Source organism: Lampris incognitus, chromosome 8 (assembly GCF_029633865.1).
Source record: "Lampris incognitus isolate fLamInc1 chromosome 8, fLamInc1.hap2, whole genome shotgun sequence".
NCBI classification, from domain to species: domain Eukaryota; kingdom Metazoa; phylum Chordata; class Actinopteri; order Lampriformes; family Lampridae; genus Lampris; species Lampris incognitus.
Genome location: NC_079218.1, coordinates 18,030,697 through 18,040,209, shown reverse-complemented (window position 1 = coordinate 18,040,209; position 9,513 = coordinate 18,030,697). Strand labels below are relative to the sequence as shown.

The 9,513-nt window shown below is 40.9% G+C and overlaps 2 protein-coding genes across 2 annotated transcripts; one reads left to right on the top strand and one right to left on the bottom strand.

Moving 5' to 3' along the window:
- Positions 1-349: 349 nt before the first annotated feature.
- spag7 (sperm associated antigen 7) lies at positions 350-5,024 on the bottom strand. Its single transcript, XM_056285032.1, has 7 exons — positions 4,894-5,024; positions 3,825-3,892; positions 3,080-3,168; positions 2,765-2,849; positions 2,540-2,629; positions 2,169-2,325; positions 350-2,059 (listed from the first exon to the last, which is right to left on the bottom strand). Exons 1-7 carry the CDS (start codon positions 4,976-4,978, stop codon positions 1,944-1,946), a joined length of 690 nt encoding a protein of 229 aa, XP_056141007.1. The 5' UTR covers positions 4,979-5,024; the 3' UTR covers positions 350-1,943.
- Positions 5,025-5,065: 41 nt separating this feature from the next.
- Positions 5,066-8,673, top strand: defbl2 (defensin, beta-like 2). Its single transcript, XM_056285035.1, has 5 exons — positions 5,066-5,081; positions 7,017-7,048; positions 7,242-7,538; positions 7,913-8,033; positions 8,274-8,673. Exons 3-5 carry the CDS (start codon positions 7,481-7,483, stop codon positions 8,293-8,295), a joined length of 201 nt encoding a protein of 66 aa, XP_056141010.1. The 5' UTR covers positions 5,066-5,081; positions 7,017-7,048; positions 7,242-7,480; the 3' UTR covers positions 8,296-8,673.
- Positions 8,674-9,513: the final 840 nt, after the last annotated feature.

The window sequence follows — 9,513 nt, the reverse complement described above, 5'->3', positions numbered from 1 at the left end:
GTTCGTCCGATGTGGCTAATGCTGAATACAGTGAGACCCTTTCGGATCCCATGATAGAAAAAGCGAACGCTCGAACCAACAAACGCCATTTTATTTGCGTTCGTGCGCACCGCTGTGCATAAATTAAACCGTTAATTAAGGCCGTTTTATTTGGCGCGTGATGCGTCCGCGGCCTGTTATCGTGACAGCTGATGCAGACATTAATGCAAGGCGATGAAATGGAGGGGGGGGGGCACGTATGGCTCCGAAAAACTGAAAATAGGCTACATGGTGGAAGTGGGCTTACAAAGTACATCTTTTGTTTTGGCATCAGCTTTTCGCACCTTGAAAGATTTTATTTGGGGTTCACTGTTCAGTTGATTTTTTTTTGTAGGTGGATTAATTCATCCTGAATACAAACTTTTGCCTTTGCAGAAAAGTGAATGACGACCTTGTCATGAGTTTGTAACAGTCCCACTTCCCCCCCCCCCCACTTGTGATCGGGGGACAAGTGCACCCATGTCAAAAAAGGGAGACGTCATGACACTGAAAACAGTTACGGTTTGACAAGATAGAGACAAAATAATAATAATAAAATGATGCACTATCAAACGATGAGATGCATCTCACTGTGACGCCCATGACAACCCGCTGGCGTGGCTTTGTACTGGTGTAGAATCATTAGGTCAGAGCAGTTGTACCAATAAAAAAACCAAAATCACGTTTACTCCAAAATTCATACCAACTGTTAATATTTCACTTTCCTAAAATGCTATTTTCCCCATCACGATGGACAAAATGGCACACTTGCGAATTTACCTCAAATCTTTGATTAGGCTTTATTATTTACCAAATAATAAAAAAAAACAATTTTAGCCACTAGATGCCACCAAAGTTTAACTTTAAAATACTGAACTTGTCTGACCAAAACCCCAAAAACATCAAACCTGAACTGTGCCAAAGGGGCACAGCTTTACATAACCTCACACAATGCTGAAAATTCCCAATATCAGTTTTTCAACAAGAGTTTGTCAAACGTGAGCATTTAACTCCATCAAAACTACAGGGCCTGTACGGATAGTATGACCAAGCTCATTTTCCTACCTGGGACAACTAGCATTAGATGGAGTGAAGAGACAGAAGTTGTAGAAGAGTTGACAAGGTCAGCATGTATATACTTTGATGTCGCAAAAACACTTAATCAATGATGACCTTATTAAAAAAAACGCCATCTAAAGCTTTTTAAAAATATACATATATGCATAAAGACATTGACCACACTTCAAGTAATTGAATTTTAAAAAGATTTACATATGTGATCAATAAATACTTGCATTTTCACTTCTTATTACCTATCCATCCTATCACACATCTGTGAAGCATGGAATTTAATAGAGCTTCATGGGAACAAGTTCAACCATGTTTCGCAACATTTAATTTACTTCCTGGATGGGATATACTAGAGCACTGAAGGAGACAGCTAAGACAAATTTTAAACCAGCTTCTTGCACCTCCTCTACAATCAGGACAGTGGGCAGCATGGCCACAAGAATATTGGTTTCCAGGTTGTGCAGGAAAAGAGGAAGTAGTGGAGAAGATGGGAAATGATTGGGGGATTTTTAGAACAGACCTCTTGAATCACCCTATCCATGCCTCGATCATAATACCCCTTTCAGTAAGAGTCACGTACAAAGGTCATTTCTCAAACTCCAAAAATGAAAGAAATTGGAGGGAAAATGGAAACCAATCACAGTCTAGGGTCGATGAATGGTATGCTCACAACATATAACACCAATCATATAAATTATGACTTTTGAACACTGAGTTATTATAGGATACTGCAATATAGCACTGTGACTATGTGACTAAGACTGTACAACTGATGTTTGTGTGCACACAGACACACGCACGATTACAAATGTGCGCGCACACGCACAGCAACTGTGGGGGGGAGACAGAGGAACTCAGGAACTGCTGCCGCCTGCCCCTGTGTCGTCCTCTCGCTTCTGCCGTTTCTTGGCTCTGATTTCATTCATGGCTTCCTCTATGGAGCGGGTGTCTCGCTTGTTAGCCACAGGCACTGAGATGGGAGAAAGGAAAGATGATGAGAAGAGTTGCTATTGTGAAGGTGCAGGATTTGGTGTTTTCTACGAGCTACTGATCAAAGCAAATGTTTAAATCATGCTCACCACAGCCATAGGCTCTATTAGCCTCCAGTGTATGCGCTGCATCCTTTGCAGCCGAGGTGCCGATGAGATGACTGTACTTATCTCGGTAGTTGGAGCTGGGACATACTTCTGATTTCTCGGACTGACTGGCTGCTGCTTCTTCTGATGCAGCTTGCTCCTGAAGTGAGGTAGGGAGGTAGAGAGACACAGAGAGAGACAGAGTGAGAGACAGACAGAGAGAACAAGATGAAGAATGTAATATTACCCCCCCCCCCCGCTAAACTCACAAACTCTCATGAGTATGACCATCTGTTATAAAAGGAGGATAAAGGCAGAGTAGTATTTACAAGTGCTAAGTTTAGTTGTATCGTGCAGTTTGTGGGCAACCTTACTTTAAGCCTACGCCGTTGCTCTGCCAACTTTGGGTCCCACTCCTCTCCTTTGCGATAGGCTTCCAGTTCCTCATCTGATGGAGCAAACTCCTGTCACAGCAAACAACAAAATATGATCTGCATTTACATATAAAGTAATACTAACATGCAAAAGTAACAGCTTACTTCAGTGTTTGCTGATGTCTTGAGAAGTGTATAATGAAATAAAGAGCAAAGTATCCTGACCTTCTTGAAAAGCATCACATATCGACTCTCCTCATCCTCGCCGAAAGAAAAGGAAGTCAGACCAGCCACCTCTGCGACATCATGCCTTGTTTGAAACGAAAATTGAAAATAGATCATGTCCACATTCTAGCTTGTTACTGTTATTTTTGTTGCATTGCTTATCACTGTCATGTTAGATTCGTTATCACTAATCCAATTAATACATTGGATTGGTAACCAGAATACCACTGAAATTTCAGCACTATTCCTGATGGAGGGTGCATTGGTACTCTAACCCGCCAATTCATCACCACCATGTTGCTCAATAATACTTACAATATGCTCCTTTCAATCTTCCCCATAGGGCTGTACTTCCTTTTTTGTTGCGTGCTATCTTGGATGAAATCTGATACCTCTTTTTCCATCTAAACATGAGATAAAAAAAACTTTAAAATTTCAGATGTAATTGAAACATAAACTATATTCACCACCTGTGACACCTTTCAAAATTACATTTTACATTCAAGCTAAGCCTAATAAAATCGAAAGCGCATAAACAATCTGATGCTCTGAGGTAACAAATACATAATTTTGATGTCGGCCTTATCCGTTTTGAACAGGGAGTCAAAGAGGCCAAAGAGGCCATCTATGTGAAGAGGGAACGACCATCCCTGAACCGATGGGGGGGGGGGGGGGTAAGATTACATCTGTCGTCGTCTTACAATGTTGTGATTGCAAACATTCCCAAATCCTCTGTGAATAGTACACATGGCCATTGTAACTCTAGTTAATGGTCACACCCATATTTGCATATGAAACTGGTCGCTGGTTTCGGTCGTTATGCCACTGTAAGGTTTATAAGGGTGGGGATACCTGCTGCCAGTTTAGACTGAAGAGGTTACTTAGATGAATGATGAAATGTATCTATGAATAAATGTATCCAGATGAACTGATTCAACCTTCTTTGATTATCAGTTTATTGTGGTAATTCGCAGGGTTTTTTTTTCCAAAGTCAAATAACTTGATAATGAGATTTCAAGCGAAACCTTTGGATGCAGATGCACTATCAGTTTTCTCTCACCTTTTTCCTGAACTCTGCTTTCTTTCTTTTCTCTAGCTCTTCCATCTTCTTGAGCCTTGCCGCTTGCTCTAAAAGTATATAAGTCACATTATCCAAGGGTCTCTGTTTATAAATGTAATGGTTGCATTATAGACACAGGAGCAAATGTATTATACCTGTGTTGGCATTTTATAGACTAAATGTGCAAACGTCTGAAATAGAGCTCCCGTACTGCTGCAAACACATTTCAACTTCATTCAGGTTGTTGAAAGCAGTGAGTCATATCTTACTTGATTTATAGGTCAGTGACATCTCATTTGTTCTTAGACCTATTCAGAAAAATGTCTGTCTGTCTTGTGTCTGTCTCTTGTTAAGTTAAAAAGTGTACCTTGTAGTAAATAGCAATTATCAGTACACCAAGAAATGTAGCATGTACACCACTAGATGTGCACATGTGCTCAAGTATAGTAGCTTAAAAAGCTCGGCATGTATTAACCACAAACTAGGTATACATCATGCATTCCGTTGAACCTCATGCACCTCTTTGTCTAAAGATTTCTGGATGGTACAAAAAGAAATGCTCCTGATTATTTGACCTGACAAATCATAACAGATGATTGTAACTTCTAACTCATTATACACATATCATTTTATTAATCACCCCGTGGGACATTTAAAATGGCCTGAATGAATCCCTATTATTAGGCAGGCTATATAAGGCAGGCTGTTGTGGATGAAACTGGACTGTTTCACTGATGTATGTTTTACAAGTTTATCCAGGTAAGATCGTTGCAAGTTTGTGAAAGTAAACTTTCTTCTTGATACCAAATCTCCAGTGGTCCAAACGGCATCTGCACGGCTTGGAGCACCGAGGTATGGTGAGCTACACAACACATTTATTCCTTTAAGGCGGTGCTCAGTTTGGGCGCAGTGCTTGAATGAGAGCTCGACTGGCCAATGAGAGTGCCAGAAACAATTCTTTTCCGTCTGTCCTTTAAATATCCTTAATTCGAGCGCTACGTAAATATACATATCGATGCCCTTGAGTGAAATGAATCGGAGCATGTTTTAACTATTCATAGGTCAATACCTCGGGCTTTCCGTCGGCTTTCCTGATCGCCGACTGTTGGAGGTTTTTCCATCGAGTTCAAGATTGAGCCCAGGAGGTCCGCCATCTTGAAATGACGGAACTTCTACGCCACCATCTGCCTCTGTAGGAAAATTGCGCGCAAGCGCACATCATTCCAGTGGTCAGAAGACGTCCTTCGTTGATAAATGGTGAGTGAGAAAACCACTGTGAAAAGCCTTTACTGCCTCCTACGTATCGGAATGCGTGTAACTGCGGCGCTTCGCCCGTTTTCTCAAATAATGTCATGCAGTCGAGGATATCAACCTTCAAGTCCTGCAGATATATCCTCTAGCATTTACTTTAGTGAAAGCACGTACTAAACATTTTTTCAAATCCATTTGTTGGTGCAATAGCTACAATAGTCTCAATAGCCAAATGGGTGAAGTTGGGATAATTATGCCTTTTAATTGCTTAAAACCGAGACTTCTGCATTCTATGATAACGCACCTTTACTAAACTTACCCTTTTTCTGTGAATTTAATGTGTGCGTGCGCGCGTTTGTGTGCGCGCGCATGCGCATGTACATACGTGTATGTGTTGCGAGGGGAACCCTTTGCCACGCCCCTTTGGTAGGGGCTCGCTTGTCCTTATGGTGTCTGCACAGTAATACCCTTAATTTACACAGGTTGTGAAGAGCGACAGCCAGGCTGCAACCAAGAATCCCGTACCACACTGATGCCAAATGAATGAAAACAAAACAAAACAAAAACTAGAATATGTCAGATGTTGACGTTCCACTTATGTGGTAGGTGATGACCTCACAGAGTTCACTTTTCTCAGCCAAATGCAGGATGCTGCAGGCTCAAGAATGAAAATTACACAATGATTGGAGAGTTGGACAGCCGTTGTCTGATGACATTTGGTTCCTGTGTTTTGTTTTGTTTTCATCCTGATGAGGTTATGGTGCTGGTAAAACCCCAGGGTATATTAAAATAAGTTTTAGGCCTTCATGTAAGACTGTGTTTCTGCCTTGTATTAAACAGATAAAGAGGGCAATGTTTTTGTTTTGACACCAAATTGTAATATTTATTTGTGAATTGTATTACCCACTTGCATGCAATTATATGAAATGAGATCTTATACTCTGATTTTTTTTATATTACTATTATTATCCTCAAGGGAAATATAAGATTCTTTCATTTTGTGAAACCAGTCATTTATCATCTGCTTTCATTTTTCATTTTCACTTAATTTCCAACTAAATGAATTATGTGGTGCGTTTCATTTTCCAATAAATCTAACTTACTACAACAAATGGTTAACTGTCTTTTTCCAGCTAAATTATGCATACTGTATCTACCTGTTATTTAACATTGCGGCGTCAAATATAGTTGGAGAAGTATGTTCTTTTTCTCATCAAGTCCATACAAACAAATAAAAGTAAATAAACAATTTGACAAAGGCGGTTCGACGCTCCTTCTTATGTAATATTTTACTCTTGAGACGTTAACTTGTTCATGACTTGCACGAGCTATGTTTTAAAGCATCGGTTTTGCAAGGGCAGAGTTATGCAGCCAGTGCAGCAGAGATTGAGTCATGATGAGCTAATCTGTGCAACGTGTGCATAAATACATCTCGAAACATATTATGAAATATATAACTAAAAATGTTATAAATGTAACTAGATTCAAATGGGTTATATATTAGCTGGTTGGTCACAGTAGGTGGATGGATGGATAGAAAGATAGCAGATAAACAGCAAATAAATATCAAATAATTGTATGGTTGTCTTCATTTTAGCACCAGGGGGCACAGTGTACTTGTACATTTTTTGTGTACCTGGATGCCATTGTTCCCATAACAATAGGGCATGCGTCATCGGAGCGGTGGGTTTTGTGCAGATTGATTGTAGTTTGACAGCATCAGCAGTATCCCATGAACTACTGTCATATTCCCACGTGGGCCGAGCGGTGGATGTAGTGGGGGGCATTGCTGAAAACAGTGGGAAGGCCAAATAATTGCAGTGTTTACTGTGTTAAAACCAAACTATTAGGTACTTCACCCATAACTGTGATCTGTCGGGTCTGAGGACTCATTCATTTGAGGGAGTCCCTTACAGTCAAATTATACTCTTCTTTTAACAGGCATTGCTGTGCTAAGCTGCCAATGGGGTTATGTAAGTACAATACACGCAAACATTGCACACATACTAAAGAAGCCTTCCTTTCTTTTTTTTCTCTCAAACTCTCAAAGGTGTTATTCATCAACACAAGGAACAATTTATCACCACGGGGGCTTCACCCACATCATAGAACATGATCAAAATTAAGTATTGTCATATGCATAGTTTGTAATTAACCACGATGTAGTTCCCTCCAGACAACGTCAACAAGGACGAGTCCACGTTTTCAAGATGCTGCAGCTTTTGAACCAAGTAGAGCACGTCAGCCGTGAGGACTTTCAAACCTCAGACTCCTGCCATTCAGAAATACTTTGTTGTTGTCGTCTGGACAGCGTGTGGGACTCCTCCCCTGTGGCTGTAACGCTGTATAAATGCTGCATCAGCCCTGGCAGTCGCGCTGTTTGAGAACTTAGTGGCACCAAAAACATGAAGGGATTGAGCTTGGTTTGCCTTGTGCTTCTGCTGATGCTCTCAGCCGCGGAGGGTAAGGGCCTTTCTTACTATACACCATGTTTACGTTGTTCGGATCCTGAAGTAGCTGATTAAATTATGCTGTTCTCATGAGTTAGCACTGGCTTCAGGGAGATATAAAGCAAACAAGACAATCAATTCAGTTTGTTATGTATGCATTTTTGTTATGTATTTCTCTTTCTTTTCTTTATTTGGCTTATATACCTCTATAGCAGTAGTTAGTATTGATTGGAAAGGGTGTACTGGTGGTTCTTTAAAAAGTAGCCCTTGGGTTACAAATCAACCAAACATTACAACGAGTACAGGAAAATGCTACCAACACATATCATACAGTAAGTAGTCCTAGTGAATATGTGAACATGTTTTGTGGTACTTTTACATGCTGTTTATTTACAGCCAATGATGCGGATGTGCAATACTGGACATGCGGGTATCGGGGACTCTGCAGACGGTTCTGCTATGCCCAAGAGTACATTGTTGGTCACCATGGTTGCCCACGCAGATACAGGTGGGTCTACTAAACTATCACAATGCAATTGTAAAGAGGCTTGTTGTTGCCGTTTTGCTGCTACTGTAGCAGCAGTAACATATAGGGGTTTTATGGACAGCAGTTATCCTCTTAGGAGCTGCAGTTTATCAAGAAACCCTCCAAATTAAGAAAAAAAAAGAAAATAAGGAAATCTTAATGAAAGTAAAGAGAAGTATTACAGACGCTGAGAAACTTAATTTGTGCTGTTTTCATTTCCAGGTGCTGTGCTGTGCGGTTTTAGCATTTGCCAGTCGTGTAATGATGCTCTTAAGGGTGTCTAAGGAAGAGGGCCGGTCGGACTCTCTGACTCCGAACTGAGTGGAAGAGGCACCTCATTGGAGAAGAGTAAGCTTGGAGCATGGGACCTTAGCTTTCCTAAGCCGGCCCTCTGGAACTTTGAAATGCGGTGGAATCTGGAACCGAGTGTTAAGACTTAGACTTCATCTATTTACTTGATAGTCCAGCATTAGAAATCTAACTTGTGTTCCACTGAAACCATGTTGTTCTCACAGCCATAGGTGTCACTGTGTGTGTGGTTGAACTAATTTCTCACATTTGTTAAGTTTCGTTAACCACGGCACTGTCAAGATGTTGATTTTGCGCTCTGTAGCAAATTTGCTAAAAATAAAAGAAAAAAAAAGAAGTTTGAAACGAAGTCTCTTTCCCCACTAGTATCATTTGGTTGTTGATGTTTAAAGTTGACTATACCCAACGACCACCTCCAGCCTTTGCAGCAGGTAGTAGCTTGGTGTAGAGTTAAGTTTTTTCATTTTTGTACTCCTGAAACCTTTTCACTTCACCTTGCACCTGGCTAGCCATTCGGGTTGACTTTTTTGAAAATAACAGCGTGCAAAGCAGTCCGAGTTTAGAGTGGCATGCTTTTGTTCGGCATTGTACAGGCAGGAGACAATAACAGTCAAGTGACTGACCCAAATAGCTGTGATGGATGGAGCTTTTGTGAATGAAATGTGATGTCTCTTCTCCGTGTTTATGTTGTCTCAACATTCTCTCCGTGTCAAGACTTCACTGGTCAGCACGGTTATGACGTCACCGACTAAAAAGCAAACATCACAATTCGAAAGCACATGCGTTGTCAAGAGGCTGTTGCTTACAGACAGGTACTCCGTTTCACAACCCAAACTCAACAGTAGATACCGGTGAATAATGTGATTTGACCGTCGCCACAAGAGGATAACGCTGGTTTCATGGCTGCTTCCCTCTTATTTGGCATGCGTCACTACTGCTGGCTGCAGGAAAATGGTTTCCATCAGTTTGAGGATAAATCCCTAAAAAAAAAAAAAGGCAAATGTTGTACTAAGCAACCAATTTACGAATTTCGCAACTCAACGATGTAGCAAGGTTGACTCGTCAAATGTTGAGAGGCAGCCAAGGTCTGAAGATGGTTGCTGACAGGCTCAGGGGCAGTAGAGGTCAAAGGCGTGGACGCTATTGGTAAACA